This window comes from Pteropus vampyrus, unplaced genomic scaffold, assembly GCF_000151845.1.
Source record: "Pteropus vampyrus isolate Shadow unplaced genomic scaffold, Pvam_2.0 Scaffold53, whole genome shotgun sequence".
In the NCBI taxonomy this organism is placed as follows: domain Eukaryota; kingdom Metazoa; phylum Chordata; class Mammalia; order Chiroptera; family Pteropodidae; genus Pteropus; species Pteropus vampyrus.
Window position 1 is genome coordinate 4,922,651 of NW_011888834.1, and position 18,748 is coordinate 4,941,398.

General features: G+C 35.3%; 1 protein-coding gene across 1 annotated transcript in view; it reads left to right on the forward strand.

The window, feature by feature from the left end:
* The window catches only part of ADAM28 (ADAM metallopeptidase domain 28), a 58,122-nt gene that overhangs the window by 11,357 nt on the left and 28,017 nt on the right, over positions 1-18,748 (forward strand). Inside the window, 7 exon segments of the mRNA XM_023530774.1 lie at positions 4,004-4,080; positions 6,654-6,732; positions 8,070-8,146; positions 9,721-9,913; positions 12,634-12,705; positions 13,790-13,861; positions 17,185-17,354. Coding sequence (XP_023386542.1) covers positions 4,004-4,080; positions 6,654-6,732; positions 8,070-8,146; positions 9,721-9,913; positions 12,634-12,705; positions 13,790-13,861; positions 17,185-17,354 — 740 coding nt within the window.

Consider the following 18,748-nt stretch of genomic DNA (forward strand, 5'->3'; position numbering starts at 1 on the left):
TGTGTGTGTATGATTGTGTATGTAATCTTCTGGTTTGAACTGCCAAGGTCAATAAAAAAAGTGTTTTCTATGTCTTTGACATGTCTCTGCCTCTCCATCACCCTCATCTCTCAGCCCCTGTCTTATAGAAAGTATTCCATAAATGCTCATTGATTCAAAGAATTTCTTGCAAGACACAACAATTTTATCTTTCAAAGAAAATAAAAGTATTAAGTCGAATCCTATAGAGAATTGAAGGAAATTTTGCTTAAATAATTTGAAAGCTTTAATGTTTCTTTATATGGTAAATCTTATTTTTATTTTTGTAGTTTTACCTAGTATATTTACAGATTTCTCCTTACTCCTTTTAGTTGCATGATGAATATTACAGATGAGCACTTAGTGCTTCCAAGCTGACTCATAAATACATGTAGCTCACTCATGTTTACTTTTTAGTACTGAAGTGACATTGGTGTTCTCAGGTGTTGGTGGATACCTTTGAAGAACCTTACAGCAAGTATGTGGTTGAACCATTCAGTGTAATTCCTGGCTAAAGCAACACAAAAGAATTAATCAGCTTTTCCCAGGTCATGATTCCCAGGCTTAGGTATCTCACAACTTCACCTCCTCTCCCTGGTCACTGATGTCTAGTTTCCATTATTTCTTACATCTTGGACTCTACCATGTATCGAATTGCCAGATTTAGCAAATAAATATACAGGATACTCACTTACATTTTAATGTCTGATAAATAATTAATGCTTTTTTAGTATAAGTATTCTCAGTATTGTATGAGATGTGCTGATGTTTAAACAAATATCCACTGTTTATCTGAAATTTAATTTCACTAGAGTCTTATATTTTATCTGGTGATCATACCGTGTGGCTTTTGGTATGTGCCTGTGAACATCTAGAACTAAAGCTTGGCAGTTACTCTGTGATCTCAGCCGTTGTCCTTTCTATAATTAATAAGGCCCCATGCTGCTGTATGTCTGGTATTTCAATCCTGCTCTGTCATGCAGTAGGCGCATTGTTTCCCTTGACATAGCATCTTCTCCTTTTGCTCAGGTACATCTTATGACTAATAAGAACACTGTCTTATCAATATAAGCCAAGGTCTTGAACGTTATTCTTGTGCTTTCTGTATTGATCCTATCGGTCTTCCTTGTACAAAGAACTGATTAGCAATTACTCGAAACATTCGAAAGTCATAATGCATGTGACCAAGGGATCTCTGTATTCATAGATGCTACATAGGTCTCAGTCTAGATTACTCACTTCTCAAGTTCTCCTGAAGTGGAGGAATTCTGTGATTATTATACAATTGTGCCCTTTACTGGACCAGAGACTGAGGCACCAGTGTTACCTGTCAGCTTTACCAAAAGCATAGCCCCATCTTTCTGACTCCATCATGCCTGGCCGCATCGCTTACAGTTTTGTGGTTTTATCTAGTATATTTACAGATTTCTCCTTACTTTTTTTAGTTGTGTGATGAATATTACAGATGAGCACTTAATGCTTCCAAGCTGACTCATAAATACATGTAGCTCATAGAAATTTTCCATAGAAAATTTCCATAGAAATTTTATGGAGACACTAAAGACCAAGATAGAACCTTGAGTATATTCATGATTGTATTCATGATTGTATTTTGTATGCATGGGATAAGAAAAACTGAATAAGTATTTGTCAAATAAATGAGCAAATGAATAAGTAAACAAATGGACAAATGAATGAAGGAGTATAAATGGAGTACATTACACACATAGCTGCATAAATATGTATTCAATAAATACTTAATCAAGGTCTCTGATGTTGGAAACATATGCAAAAGGTAGTTGCTATTCTTCCTAGAATTTGGCTTCCAGATCACATATTTCCTTGGAGGCCAAAACCATCTTGCCTTTGTCTTATGCCCTAAAATAGAGTATGTGGCAGCATAATGCTTCCCCTTTCTGCAAACAATTTCAGGCCTCAGCTCGGTCTACCAGGATTTATGGAAGTCTTGAATTTTTTGTATGTTATGTAAAGACTTGGATTAAGACCTTACCTGGGATTTATAGGGTTTCCTTTGCTATTTCTTGTGTGCTCATGGGTGTCATCTTGACTTCACAAATCTGCTCCCATTCCAGGACCATCCACTCCCTAAACCTTATGCATTATATCTTTTTCTGGAAGAAATTTTTATTTATATGTCCCTATGACCAGCTCATCTTACTCAATGGACTCAACATCATTTCCTTCTAGTGAATTCTCTCCAAGTCAAGATGCATCTTTACTCTCCTAACCTATAGTTCAGAACCCAAAATAGAACATAAATTGGACACATTTCTTATCAGCAGGCATTACTCTCCACCATGGACTTGTACTTGAGAAGAGCAGTTATAGCCTTACCCAGTGCACCTTCTTTCATAGAGACTATGGCTTTCTTCCTAATGTTTCCTTTCATCCATAATCTGTAAAGAGCCTCCAAATAATGTTTTAGGTTGATGAATATTACAGATGGGCACTTAATACTTCCAAGCTGACTTATAAATACATGTAGCTCATAATCTTAAAAATAATCCTTAGAAATTTTCTGGAGACACTAAAGACCAAGATAGAACCTTGAATATATTCATGATTGTGAGAAACAGATATCTAGAAGGCTATTCTAGTTAGAAGGTCATATCTAGTATTCTAATATGTTCATTCTTAAACCTGAACCACAAGTGGTTACGATTCCCCATGACTTATTTTTCACTCTTAGATTTCTTTCTAGCTCCTGTTATTTGTGAAAATGGATTGAATTACAGTAGCCTCTCCTCATCTAGTCCCGTAGTACAGAATATCTATAGTCATGGATTTTTGACCCCAAAGAAGACTTCAGTAATTGATAATTTAAAGAAAGTATGGGTCAAAATACCTGATCTTGGAAATGAAAAAATCTCTGCACGATACCCCTGATCTGATAGGTCTAACTCATTCTTGTCCCTCAATGAGCTCAGATACTATTCTGGCCAGGAGAGGAAGGAGAGGAAATAACTTGGCCCTCGGCGCAACACAGCAGAGGGAGCAGCACACTTATGGAATAAGTGATTCTCAATCATATGTGGTCTGCCATATTTAGATCTCTTTAACAATATTGTGCTGACACTTCCCAGTGAATTTTTAGATATTGGGTGTAACTGTGGCTAATAACTCTGTTTTATAGAATAGTCAGAACTCAGTACCCAATATGATTTTTAAAATACTTCTGTATAGTCATCTATAGCTTCTCCTGTGTATATGAATCAAAAGTTAAAACCGTTCTCCTGATTCACATGGTTTACTTAAGGAGATAGTTTCTCTTTCTGAATGCCTTAGGCCATGTTTTCTTCTGGATGACTTCTCCCTGTCTTAAGGTACATGTGCCTTTTATTTTGCCCATATTTTAACATCGACTTAGCCGTGAGAAGGTCTCCAAACCAAAAACCATCAGTGAGAGGCTTGGAGGCCTTCGGGTCTGTGTGCACACAATTCTTTCTCAAATAATACCCTACTCTTTTCCACTGGGTTAATTCTTATCTCAGCTTGCACATTACTTCCTTAAGAAAGCCTTTCCTGCCCTTAAGATGTTAGATAGACATCCTACATTGCTTCCACATGTATTTTGCTTATTATACAATGTAACTCACATTCACTGTCTGTCTTTCCACAAGAGTGTAAGCTTTCTGACAGCAGGTACCAATTTTTCTTGCTTAGATTTAAATTTCCAGAACCGAGAAGTGACTTGCATATAACCAGCACTCAAATAATATTTGTAGAATACATGGATGGATGGATGGATGGGTAGATGGATGGATATAAAGTTCTCAGATAATCTGACTACCTAGTTGGCAGAGTTGTTTGATTTGTTAAAAGAGACAGAAGCAGATAATTGGTATTATAAAGAATAGCGTTAAAGAAAAGCAGGCATTGCTTGCTCATGATTAAACAGATGGACCTAGCAAAGTGAATATTTGTGTGTTTTTAATTACCAGTAAATGTTTGTGCATTTTTTCAGGAAAAATTTGAAACCGAATTGAAGTATGAAATGACAGTCAATGGAAAAATCGCAGTGCTTTATTTGAAAAAATCTAAGTAAGTGTCATACTTCTGATATAATCTTCATCAATAGCAAGTTTGCGTATGGAAATTATGCTAATTGAGTCTGTTACTGCTCATGGCTCTCACAAACTTTGGCTACTCAGCTTTTTCTCTCAACTAGTCTGAGGGGTTCAGCAAATATTTCCTCCCACTGAAGTAGTAGAAACACCTTGGATAAAACAACAGTTTACTAGAGTTTTGATGCTTCTAGTAATAAAATAGTGAATGAGGTGTAGGCAGACATATATTTTATCAAATTCTATGAAATAACAGATAGATTTTTAACTCTTCCCCCATGTTATTGCATTTTATTATTCTAATACTGAAAGATTAGATAGTATTCAACAATAAAAAACCAAACAATCCAATTAAAAAATTTTCAGAGGACCTGAATAGACATTTTTCCAAAGAGGACATATAGATGGTCAATAGTTATATGAAAAGATGCTCAACATCATTAATCATCAGAGAAATGTAAATTAAAATCACAATGAGATATCATCTCACACCTGTTAGAATGGCTATCATCAACAAATCAACAAACAAGTTTTGGCGAGAATGTGGAGAAAAAGAAACCCTCAAGCACTGTTGGTGGGATTGTAAATTGGTGCAGCCACTATGGAAAACAGTATGGAGATTCCTCAAAAAAATTAAAAACAGAACTTATGACCCAGAACTTCCAGTTCTGGGTATTTTTTCTGCAGAAATCCTAAACACTAATTTGAAAATTCATATGCACTCCCATGTTCATTGCAGCTTTATTTACAATAGCTAAGATATGGAAGCAACATAAATGCCTATCAATAAACTAATGGATAAAGAAGAGGTCGTACATATATACAATGGAATATTACTCGCCCATAAAAAAAAGAATGAAATCTTACCATTTGTGACAACATGAATAAACCTAGAGAGTATTACACTAAGTAAAATAAGTCAGACAGAGAAAGACAAATATCACGTAATCTCACTTATATGTGGAATCTAAGGAACAAAATAAATGAATAAACAAAGCAGAAACAGACTCATAGAAACAAATAACAAACTGATGGTTGGCAGATGCCAGGAGTGTTGGAGGGCTGGGTGGTGCTAGTTAGGGCACTTTCAGCTTTTTCACTGAGCTTCTTAAAAGTCTTGCAATTAAAGAGTCAATTAAATAGACAAATGATTAAGAAGTACAAATTGATAGTTACAAAATAGTCACAGGGATGTAAATGACAGTGCAGGGAATATAGTCATTAATATTGTAAAACTAAGTATGGTGGGAGGTTGGTACTGGACTTATTGGGGGGAATCATTATATATAAATGTCTAACCACTATGCTGTAAACCTGAAACTAATATAAAATAATATTGAGGATCAACTGTAATTTTTTTAAAAAAAGATTAGATATGAAAACAATTTGTAACCATTTGCATGGTTGCAAAAAACAAACAAACAAACAACAAAAAAAACCAAGACATATGTAAATTAAAGAAACTCTAGAGCCAAAGAACAAGTCAGTGGTAAAACCAGAGCTAGGCTATCCCGAGGCTAACACCATTGCCCTTTCTACCCAGCTATTCACTTACCTGCCAATTTTTCTCATATGTTACATTGTGCTCTTATTCCTTCATACTTTTCACCCAATTCATTAAAATTCTACATTTTTTTTTTTAAAATTTCACTGCCTCCACTCTCACTCAGATCTTGATCATCCTATATTTAGAGTACTTCGAAAGCAATTTTTAAAAATCTTCTGTGCTTTCAGGCTCTTTCAGTCCCTAAATTGTTCTATAGAGGAAAGCAAGATAGATAAATAGACCTTTTGCAAAAAATCACGACTGGCTAGATTTTGGAAACTGTAATATAATGGAAATAATACAGGCTTTGAATTGAGGTAGACCTGGATATGATCTTATGCCACTTGAACTATTTAATCTTATCTGGAAAATAAAGAGAGTAGTATTTACCTTATAGGATTGTTGAAAAGATTATATTAAATGACTCATGTAACATTTCTAACCCAGTGGCCAGTAGAAAGATAGCATTTAATACTTAATCATTTCCTTTTCTCCTCAGCCTGATTCTTTAAAAAATATATTTGGGCTCCTATTTCCTGGCAGATAATTGAAAGACTTTTAAGAAACTCAGTGAAAAAGCTGAAAGGGCCCTAACTAGCAAATATAAGTTAGTTTCCACTAAACTCTTTGCCACTACTAGCTGTTAACAGTCACTGTTAGAATGGAAATACACTCATCCTAAACTTGTGTGAAACATTACTCTTTTGCTACATTTTTAAAATGTTGCCCTTCTCAGGTTCCATTTGATCCTCAAATTTCTCTTCAGACAATTCTGCAAAATCTGATGACAAAGCCGACATTGTCCCATATTATTCAGGAATGTCCCTGCCCCTCTCAGTCTTCCCATTTTAGCATCCCTTTCATTCTTGGACTTGTCTTGAACGTTTAGGAGGAGAAGCTTGGGAGTTGAAGCTTTTCTTCACCCCCAGTGAGAGCTCTCCCTTTAATCACTGGACTTTACACTTAGCATGAGTAATTATGACTTTTTTTTTTCCCCCGTCCAGGGATCTCCTTGCACCAGGCTACACGGAAACACATTACAATTCCACTGGGAAGGAAGTCACCACCAGCCCACAAATCATGGTAAAACAGAGTTCTAGATTAATTGTTAATTGAGGTATAACCCACACACCCAAATGCAGTGTCATCGCCTGACAACTAGTGAAAGGGAAACAGCATTTATAGCACTGGTGCTTTATTCAGTATACTAATTTCTTAATAGATCCTCCATCATTTGTACAGTTTGATAAGAATAAAGTCATTCCTTAACAACCATGGTAACTCTTTCCAACCTTCAACGGTTCCCACTAAGAGAGTGGGCAGAAGGAGCTTCTGATTTTTATTACAGGAGTGAAGAATTAAATACATCTAGTGTTCTTGGTCAATGCCAATCACCTATCTAGAACATTCAGTCTCTCAAACTCAAAACTATTTCCTCAATGGTAGAACTGTAGAATTCTATATTCTTTAAATAATTTATACTCTTGACTCTTATTCAGAGAAAATGACAGTGTAAAGTAACACGAGGGGTAGTTTGTCATTGCCATCTTTTCTGAGCTCTGTTTTGTACTGGAAGGCCCTCACACATTTTCTTCTGCAGTGGTCCCCAACCTTTTTGGCACCAGGGACCTGTGCTCTTATGAGAATCTAATGCCCGGTGATCTGAGGTAGAGCTGAGGTGGTGATGCTAGCGCTGGGGAGCGGCTGCAAATACAGGTGAAGCTTCGCTCGCTTGCCCGCTGTTCACCACTTGCTGTACAGCCCGGTTCCTAACAGGCCATGGGCCGGTACCAGTCCATGGCCCAGGGATTGGGGACCCCTGTTCTATAACAATGACACAGAGGTTTACATGAGCCACTACCTTTTCTGTCCCAAAGGGGAATGTTATACTTGATTGAAGCACATCCACATGAAAAAGGATTAGGATTGGGCATTTTGCTCCAAATGGAAGCAAGGGATGCTATACTAATCCAGTTAATGTGGTGAAACTCTTTGGATAAATAAAAAAATTAACAACACAATTCGAATGACACATTCATTGAAAAGAGCTAATAGGTATTAGAAAAAAATAATAAGCCATCAAGGAAAAGAGTGAATATCTGATGTTTGGGATCTCAGGTTTTAAACATACATTTGTAAATTTTTCTTCCAGATTGTATTCACCTTGTTATCCTTTTTCTGCAATATCGACATTTATACCTACATTTAGTTAACACTAAGCATTTGGGATCACTAGCTAAATATTAAAAGTTTTAAACATATAAAACTTAAATATTTTTTATATCTCTAAGTTGGCTGTTCTTCAGCATAAAATGATTTAAAAATATTGTAGATCCTATCTCAAGATTTCAAATTTAAATTTAGCAATAGGTCTAAAAAACATACACACTTTCCTAAAACCCTTTTTCTCTTTTCTTTAGGATGACTGTTATTACCAAGGACACATCATTAATGAAAAAGTTTCTGAAGCTAGCATCAGCACATGTAGGGGTCTAAGGTAAGACTTCATGAATGCTTTGTATGTGCCTGTGATGATGGTGTGCGTGTGTGTGTTTTAATAAACCTGAAGAATATCACATATAATTACCTATATCATCGTTGAGTATGAATTCTAAGGGCTCAAAAATTTTGAAATTTGAAGGAAACATGGCTTCTGTTGATAGTAGTTTAAAAATTGCACATCTGAATTGCTCGCAGAGTTGCTTTTGTTGTTTGCTTGTTTGTTTTCAAACTATAGGTTTTGAGTCCCAGTTTTAAAGTTAGAATATTTGGGGAATGGCAGCCCCTCTCCACCTTCTCTCTTCACTCTAAAATCTCTAGCTTGTCCATCCACACCTCTGATGTCCATTTTGTGTGTGTGTGTGTGTGTGTGTGTGTGTGTGTGTGTTAAGGACTCCCAAGTATCTGTCCACAGTAAGATATCTTCTTATACCTATCCTTGATTGCCCGATTTCCTCTTACATATCTCCATATCTCTTTAATATCTGGATGTCTTAATGAAATCTGAATCTTAATATACTCCTAATCAAGCCAATAATTCTCTCCAAAATCTGATATTTTTCTAGTGTTTTCTATCTCAGCGAATGGTATAACCAACCAACTACTTGCTCAATCCAGAAACCTAGGTTTCTTGACTTGTTACCTCCCAACTACCCATTTTCAATCTATTATCAAGCCTTATTGATTATGTTTTAAATATTTCCTGAGATTATCCACTACATTCTCTCTCTACTGCCATATCCTAATTCAAACTACCATGATCATCATGCAGACCATTGCAACAAACCACCCAATTTATTTCCTCGAGTCTATTCTTGTATTCTAATTCTATGTATATAATTATATGTCATATAATTATACATATTTGTGGATCTAACGTGATAATTTAATCCACATCTATCTTTCTTATTTGATTGTAAACTCTGTGAGAGGAGAGACCATGACTCTTTTTTACTATTGGCCTTTAGTCCAATGCCTAATGAATAATGGGTGCTGTCTGAATATTGGTTGAATGAATCTTAGCAAAATGCTTCAGCAGAGAGAAATGAGGTAAAATTGGTATTATTTATTGATCACGTGCTTTACATATTATCTCCTTCAATTTTATAACCATCCTATTATGTTGGTATTATTATTCTCAGTTTATAGTTGCAGAAACTGAGGCTATGTGAGTTTAAGTAATTTCCCATGGAATCACAGCTAATAAACCATCGACTCAGAATTTTAACCCTTTCCTCCAAAATCTCTTTCATTTTCAGTGCACCTTTAGAGCAAACAAGACATAGGGATTGGAAGAACAAAGCAAATTCATGAAATTTCATTCTAGTGCCAGCCCTGACCTACAGTAGCTATATAACATTGCAATTGTTGCTTCTCCCCAAGAGGTCTTATTTCCTCATAGAGAAAATAAGTTTAGGTTTTCTCCAAGGAGATCTTCAGCTATAATGTTACACTATATTCTACTGCCATGAGCTTGGAATGTTTTGGTACTGGTAACTTTTTAGAATCTCTGTCTGTAGCACTTGCATGCAGGAATATTTTTTAAGAAGCCTGGATTCTCATGTTTTTCAGGGGCTACTTCAGTCAGGGAGATGAAAAGTACTTCATTAAACCTTTAAGCCCCACATATCAGGATGAACAGGAACATGCACTCTTCAAGCATGATCCTGAAGAAAAGAAGAGTGACAGCACCTGTGGGACGGATGACATATCATGGGCACATGGATCTCGGCAGAATATAACCCCACCTGCCACCAGTCTGGTTGTATGTTTACCTTTATTTTTTATTTGCAACGTTCCCACGTATTCTGTCCTGGCTGACCTGGGTTCCAGTCTTAGCAGCTGCAACTGAATGAAACTTTACAGTCATTGTTGAAACTAGTAAGCTATAGAGACACTAAAACATTGTCATACATTGATTTATTTAATAAGCACTTATGGATCAGCTATTATTAAAAATAACGTGCAAGGGCTAAAAAGAAGTATAAAGCTTGCCCTCCGGGAGCAGGCAACTTTACCAATACTACAACATTCAAAAAGGTGCACAATATTATTATCACTTTGAGATATAATATCCTGCTGTCTTCGTGAATGAACTCATTCAGCAAATCTTCAATCACTACTGTAGGTGCTGGGGATGTAGCAGTAAGAGAAATTAATATAGGCTCTGTCCACAGGAACTTCAAATACTCTTTCATATGTGAAATTCAGTTTCCAGTCACAGAAGAATCATCTTTTCTAAATGTCCTCAGAATCTATAAGCACTGGGCAGAATTGGTCTGGATAAAATAAAATCTCTGTTGGGTTCTATTTGCTGTGAGCATAAATTCTACCAGACATATAACATCTAAGAACCCAGAATCACCACTTATAGCTATTTAATTCCATAAATGTCGATCTCCTGTTTTAGCTGGCACAGACCTCTTGTCTCTGTCTAAATTTCTTGCAAACCATGTGCAAATAGCTGTGTTTCCATGACATCCTATTGTTTTGTTTTTCCCCCTACCTCACTAGTGCTACTCCTTCTTAGCACTTCTCACTATTATCCCTCCTCTAATTGGCTACTAAATATTAGAGACCCTCACAAAGCTCCATCCTGGGTCCCATTCTATGCTTTATCTAGATATTCTTCCTAGGTAATCTCATCCTATGCTACATGCTCTGTTTAAATAAGAACTCTGCACTAATTACCATCAAATGTATATCTCCAATTTGGAAATCTCCTCTAAAGGCCAGACTGTTATAATTAACTACTTACTTCATGCATCATTTGAATGTCTAATATCACAAACTTAATGTGGTCAAAATAGAACTACCGATTTCTAAGCCCTAAACAAAATGTGCTTCTCCCTCATTCTCCTCTAACTTAATTGATGGTACCACCATTCATTATTTCTCAGGCTCAAATATAGAAATTATCCTTGGTTCCTCTTTTCTTTATTTCTCTTTATCTGGTATTTGTCAGCAAATGCCTCCATGTAGTTCAGATACTTCATTTTGTTCTCGCTTTCCAACTACCACAATAATCGCAGCAGCAGCCTCTGCCTGACTTTCTCACTCTCATTCCTGCCTCAGTAGAATCCACTCTCCACACAATAGCTGAAGTGATTCTTTTATTCTAAGTCACATCATGTCGCTTTTCTGTTTAAAACCCTCAAATAGTTTCTCATTACATTTAGTACAAAATCTAAAAGAACAGTCCATGAGTTGCAAACCCTGTATGATTAGGGCCCCACCTACCTCTCTAATCAGTTCCCATCAATGACCTCCCCATTATGTTCTGACAAATCCGAACTTTTTCTGTGCTTTAAACATGCCAATATCGATTCACCTTAGAGTCCTTTCACTTTTTTTTTTCTTTTGTTTTTTCCTCTGCTGCAATTGTCTTCCAAGTTATCTTCCCTTGCGTGGCTTCTCCTTTTCATTAATATGTCAGCTTCAGGGCCAATTCTTTAAAGCTTTTTCTAAGCATCTATTCTAAAATGACTACCTCGTCACTCAATATCACATCACTCCATTTGACACTCTACATAGCACTAATTCCTATCTGATATATCTATGTTCATTTGTCTGCTGTGAGCATTTTAAGCACATGGAACTTTTCACTGCTGTATCCTTAGTGTCCAGAACACAGTTGGTGCATAGTAAGGGCTAATAAGTATGTTGCTCTCACAGAAAGTGGGAGGTAAGTACATACCTCATTAGATAATACTTAAAGTCTACCTTCAGTAATCTGTTCTTGTTAATAGAACCTTATTTACCTGTTAAAAGACAAGGACTTCTAGAAATGCAACCTAATAAACTTTAATGGTTTATTATTTAGTACAAATAATATGTCTGCTATTTTTGGATGGGACAATCCACTATGAAACATGTTCTTTTGTTGTTGTTGTTTTGTTTTGTTTTGTGGAGAGAAAAAAAACAGAAAATAGGAAAGCTTGGAATGTGAGAAAGAGATCTAGTTCTGTCTGAGAAGAAAAGAATAGATTAGGTTTCATGATGGCTACGGGCATTGCACCATTGGTAAAGGAGTAGTAGGTATTCACTGAGCTAGGAATAAAAAGCTATATACTAAACAAACAAAACATTAGAAGGATACCGAAGTCAAAGTTGGTCAATTTCATTTCAGAATAGTGGAAAAAGTCCACTGTTCAAAAAATCTGAAGATTTGGGTTTTAATTCCAGCATGCCTTCTAATTAGTTGTGTAATCATTTAAACTCTTTGGTGAAATAAAGGGGTCAGAGTAGAATATCACTGATGTCTTTTCTAGCTCTGATATTCTGAACCTTGTCTGACTAATTAGAGTTAAAATGTAGATAATTCTGGCTAATTAGAGTTAAAATGTCTTTCTTTATTCCCAGATATTTTATGAGATTGATATTCCCAGATATCAATCTCATAAAATAACACATTTCAAATAAAAGAATGACTTTTTGTAGAGAGAGATATTGTCTTAGTAATTTCTCTTTTAATATTTATTACAGAAATCGAAAGATCGGAAGGTTTGGGAACATAAGAAATATATAGAATATTATTTGGTCCTGGATAATGGTGAGGTAATTATATCAGATAAATATGTCTTTTAAAATCCCCTTCTACCTAAATTTATTATGTGAGATATTAAACATGTGGATTAGTTTAGAAAAATCATGAACATGAGCTATTCTTTTTTACAAATTGTTCTGAATCTAGGAAAGTTAACATATAATTAGACTGATATGATTTCTCTTTCTCAGGGATATGCAGCTGATGCGATATGCATAAACTGAATTCTTTGCACTATTATGCGCCTTTCTTGTTGTCTTAAGAGTTCCAACTTAGTTTTTCCATAAATTCCTTTGTCATTTTGTCTTCTGTTAAGTAGTTAAATCATTGGTAAATTAGAATTTATGCTCATCAGAGAGTGGTAAATATAAAAGGCTAATGAATGGAAACTTCTGAAAAAGGAAATTTTTTGCTAATATTCATTGTTTATCTTCTTTTATGAGAATCCATTTTCACCTGTTGAATATTCTAAACATGAGGTCTACATTGTAGTTTCCAAAGAAAAAATTCTGTGCTATGATAATATGAGCAAGTGAATTAGTTGAGGCCCTAAAGCATTGGCCTCTCTTATTATATTGTTTATTTGCTGCTTATGTATTTTTAAATAAAAAAGTTATTTCTTGCACCAATTCTACATGGCTTAGGAAATCATGATGTTTTACTGAAAATACATTTGGAATAAATTTTTAGAGCATTACACTGAGTTAGTACTTCAGGAGACAAACATCATTTCTACTTCTAAAGCATTTAAATTCAGCTAGAGAAATAGGAAGCACTTTGTTTCTTACTTCTAAGTGTTAACTTTTATAACTGATAATGAATTATAACCACTGATAGGTAAAATAAACTGAAGTTGCCTTTTGTTTAAATTTTTAAAAAAATTTTTAGGTGAGGCAACGCTTGATTGACCTCACAGATTGCAAGGACCTTGTCAGCTTACGATACCTTATTTTTTATTTTTTATACCTACGGCACCTTCCTAAGTGGTCTCCCATTAAAGTTCTAACCAGGCCAGGCCCTGAAGTTGCTTTTTTTTGCCTTCCTATTATGTTCACTTTTATCAGTGTTCATATTTTGTCTTGTTTGTTTTTTCAGTTTAAAAAATACAATCAAGATACAGAGGAAATAAGAAAGAGAATGTTTGAGATGGCCAATTATGTTAACATGGTATGATATATTTTATTAAATGTAGTTTTAACAGTTTGCTAGTTGGTGTCATTGGTGTTTCTATGAATGCTCATGAAGCAGTGAAGGAAAGTCATTAATTACTCTTAAGATTAAAACTGTTGACTGACTCTCAAAGGGTAACCACGACTTTTACTACTTAAATATTAATGATACATAAGAGAGACTTTCTTACCACACTATTCATAGGTCTATGAAAGTATAAAAGGTGGTTTTGTTTGTGTGGTTTTATTTGTGCAGTTTTGGTTTTTCTAAAGCCCAGTAAGAAAATACTGACAAATTTATCTCAATAGAAAGCCAATCTAAGGAGGAAAACATAAAAATAAACAAAATAAACTAAGCTCTGGCACAGTGACATTTTTTATATATTATTTCATTTAACACTCAAAAAAAAAAAAACCCCTTTAATATATTATTAACCCTAATTTACAGTTAAGAAACTAGATTCTAAGAAGCAAAGTAACTTACCTAAAATCACTAAGTTAGAGAACGCTAGAGATAAGATTTGAACTTAGATTTCAAGCCCATTTTGATTGTATAATTGTTGATTCTGTTTTTTATCATCTAATTTCCAAACTCTCTTAAAATATCATTTCTGTATCTCGTCTATTTAAATCTTAACCATTAGTTTCTTGTTAGTTGAACATATGATTAGCCTGCTTAGTTGAAAGGAGTGTCACTTTGTGGTGTCCTGCAAATCCTCTAAGGATAGAAAGAAAATGAAGGCGAATTCAATGACCAAGGTCATATCTCATCTTCTCCACAAAGATCACTCTGATTCCCCTTAAGGAAACCCAAGAACTGGCCATATTTATTGAGCACCTACTTTGCGCCAGGTACAAATAAAACAATAAAGTAGGGAATTAAACTAACAAATAGTCTTTCCTTCAAGGAGTTTACATTCTTATTCAAAAAGACAAACATAAATCAAATAAAGAGTACATAGAATGGTGATAAGTGCTATAAAGAAAAACAAAGCAGGGAGAGAGAGAGATTTATTTTGGGTACTATGTTAAACAGAAAAAGCCTCTTTAATAAGGTGATATTTGAGTGGAGGTCTGAAGGGAGAGAAGTGTCTGTCCCTAAAGGAGGGTGTTCAAAGCAGAGTAAAGGACCTGAGTTAAGAATCCAGCATGTCTTGTTTGAGGACCAGCGAGAAGGCCATTGGGTCAGGAATGTAGTAAGCCAGGGCAAGGGTGGGATTAGGTGACATTGGCAGGTAGCAGTGGACAAAACCTGAAGTCTCTGGTGGGACTGTGTAAGAATTTTGTTATTCTTCATGAGTAAGGAGGACACTGGAGAGCAGATGTGTGTTCTTAAAAGATTATCTTGACCATTACATGGAAAATAAACAGGGAGAGCAAGGGCAGAAACAAGATCAGATGAGGAAATTGTGCCACAATTCAGGCAAGAGATGATGACGGTTTGAGAAAAAGTAGTGATAATGAATCTGTTGATAATAGCCGACTTCTGGATAGGTCAATGGGGTTTATGAGATGGATGGGAGATGGAAGTTATAAGAAAAAGGGAGGAGTCAAGTGACATCAAGCATTTTGACCTGAACAGCTTCAGGAATAAGGAAATATGATAGGGGATGGTGATCCAGAGGAAAGATTATGATTTCTGTTTTGGACACATTAACTTTGAGATTTTTTTTGTGTAAAGATTTCCAGGTGGAAATGCTGAATAACAAGATTGCAGTTCAGTGACAAGGTCCGGGTAAAGATATAAATCTATGTCTTATTACATATAGATGACATAAGACATGAGTCAGCAAACTATAGCTTGTGGGCCAAATCCGGCCTCATGCTTTTTTACAAAATAAAGTTTTATCGGAACACAGCCACCTTCATTTGTTTACACTGTCCGTGGCTACTTTCCTGCTACATTGCCAGAGGTGGTGAGCAGTTGCCATCGAGACCACACGGCCTCAAAGCTTAAAATATTTTCCATGCAGACTTTTACAGAAAAAGTTTGCCAACCCTGGTGTAAAATACCAGGTATGGATAGATAGAAAAGAGACCCGAAGAGAGATCCTTAAAGTACTTCTTTGAGAAGAGATTAGAATGGAGGAAAAACTGACAAAGAGACCAAGAAGGAGTGACAGTGAGGCAGGAGGAAAACCAATAGTGGGGAGTTATTTTTAACTAGGACTAGAGTTCTGTCAGGCAAGTAGAATAAAGCAAGAAATGAGTAAGAAAGTCGAGGGAATAATAAAGGGGAGGATTTTAATCTGGTTAGAGTTTTATGTCTCTTTCGGTGATCATTGCATTCCTCAATGCTTTTATTACTTTCCAAACTACTTTTAAAAAATGTCTTCAGATTTCTCAGCAGAAAGTTGCCCCATGAGAAAGTCTGTCACTGTGCAGTTTTTTTTCAAGCTGTATTAAGATTTAATTGGTATATAACAAACATTGTACAAATTCAAGGTGTTCAACGTTTTGTTTTGATACACTTATATATTGCAAAATGATTACCACCATCAGCTAGGTAACTCCTCCATCACATCACATTATTACCAAATTTTTTTTTTTGTGGTGAGAACACGTAAGATCTATTCTTTTAGCAATTTTCCAGTATATTATATAATACAGTGTTATGAACTATAATCACCATGCTATACATTTGATCACCAGAATTTATTTATCTTATAACTGGAAGTTTGCACCCTTGACCAACACTGTACAATTTTATAAACTATGGTAGCTATTTAAGCTTTTGTCTTTTGAGTAAGCATATTGTCCCATGAGTTGAACTTGCTATTTCTAAAAGTTACCCTATGTGCATTATGGATTGTTTGATTCATTCCAGGTTTAAGAATTAGAAGACCACTTACTCTATTGTCACTTACAGATGCAAGACTTTTTCAGACAGCACATTTCTTTTCTAATATCCAAACTAGCAGTGGGTCAACCTTGCTAATTCTGAAATCTTATGACTCTGAGAACATCACAAAGCTTTTGAGTAAATATACTTAAAATGAAGTAATAGTAAGGAGCTACTAACAGAAAATTATATTTCTTGAGACGCGAGCGGGAAAAATTTGTTTCAATGGGACTTTCGCTCCAAAAAAAAAAAAAAGAAATCTACAGACCTGAACTACTTAAGGGTGTCTGCTTTGCCTGAGAATGGGGATGCTAGTGTCTGCAAAAAGAGATGGTAACTTATATTTTACAACTATGTTTTAAAAGAAGTTTTTTACAGTGGTGTTATAAATAAGTTTGAAAATCTAAAGTCCATTGAAAATATTAATGATAATGTCATCACTAGGAGTCATTGCTTTACCATTTATTCTCTTCGGACAGCTTTATAAAAAGCTCAATACTCATGTGGCCTTAGTTGGGATGGAAATCTGGAATGACAAAGATAAGATAAAGATAACACCAAATGCAAGCTTTACCTTGGAAAACTTTTCTCAATGGAGGGGGAGTGTCCTCCCAAGGCGAAAGCGTCATGATATCGCTCAGTTAATCACGTATGTATAGATTTCCCCCTTTTTACATTACATGATAGTTAGCATAGAAAATTTTCAAAGCCTGAGAAAAACAAGTGATATCTCTGGGTATCGGGTAAGAAGTGGTTTACCTATAGAAGGTTAAAAGTTTAAAAAGTACTCATTTGGATCTTATGTTGAATATGCTCTTGGTTTTGAGCCAGGTATTTTCTTTTTCTTTTCTTTTCTTTAAAAGAGAAGCTAATAGTTTAACAATGAATCATAGAAGTTTGTCTGTTTTGATTGGGTGTACAGAAAAGAAAGACAGGTTTAGAGAATGACAAGAGAGATTTAGATTTGATGTTTGAAAAGAACAGATTAGTTTTAAGCATGACTCAGGACAAACTTTTAGGATACAAGAAAAATTGAATATTGTATTCTAATTACACACCTCTACCATCCTGCTGAAATGACAAATTAAAAAAAAAGAGAGAAATAAATTTAACAGCTGTAAATTATACGATTCTGCTGAACCTATGCCTCAAAAAAAATCAAGAAAATTCTGTTGGATAGTTTTGTAGCTGGAATCAGTTAGAAGGAAGTAGCAAGAAGTGACTTGAAATTACTTGTTTCACTTCCCAAGAAAACAGTGGGTGTCATGGGAAATAAGGGACTAGGTCCTGTTAGAATTCATTAATATCCTGTGCTGGTTACCTATTACTGCATAACACATCAGCCCACCACTTCCTGTCATAAACTAAGTCTTCCTCATTTATATGGCTGGTGCCTTGCCTGGAGTGGCTAGAGGAGGGGGGCTGGTTGGTCATTTCTCTGTATAGACAGCTTTTCATGTAGCTAACTTGGATTTCCCCCAACATGGCAATCTCAGGGTTTTGGACATTTTACAAGGTGTAGAAGAAGTATTTGCAGGGGAAAGCGTCAAGCCTTGTTATGAGTCAATCTCAGAAATCAGTTTCATTTCTAGTATTTTTTTTCTGTTGGTTCAAAAGTAAGTCATAGACTTATCCAGATTCAGGGAAGGTACTCCACAGTGTGTGACTACTGCAAGGCTGCTCATTGAGAGTTATCTATAAAGAATAGCTGCCACAGTTCCTTAATTTGGAAAGATGAATTCCAGACTCAAGAGCCTGCCAAAAGACCAAGCATATTTTTTGGTGACGTTTAGAAAATTTTTTTTTTTTAAGTTCTCATAGCTAGTAAATAGTATGAGAATCCAACTCTTAGCAGACTGGCTCCAAGACCATGCTCAAATTGTAGCATATTTCTGTACATGAAGTAGTAGGGTAGAGATATAAAAATTATATTCAAGATGACAGATGTATAGATAAAAAATAGCAATCCAATATCAAGAGTAAATGTCCCAAATAGACCAAAATAAACAAGATAAAAGCCTAAAAAGAGATGATAGAAAGAAA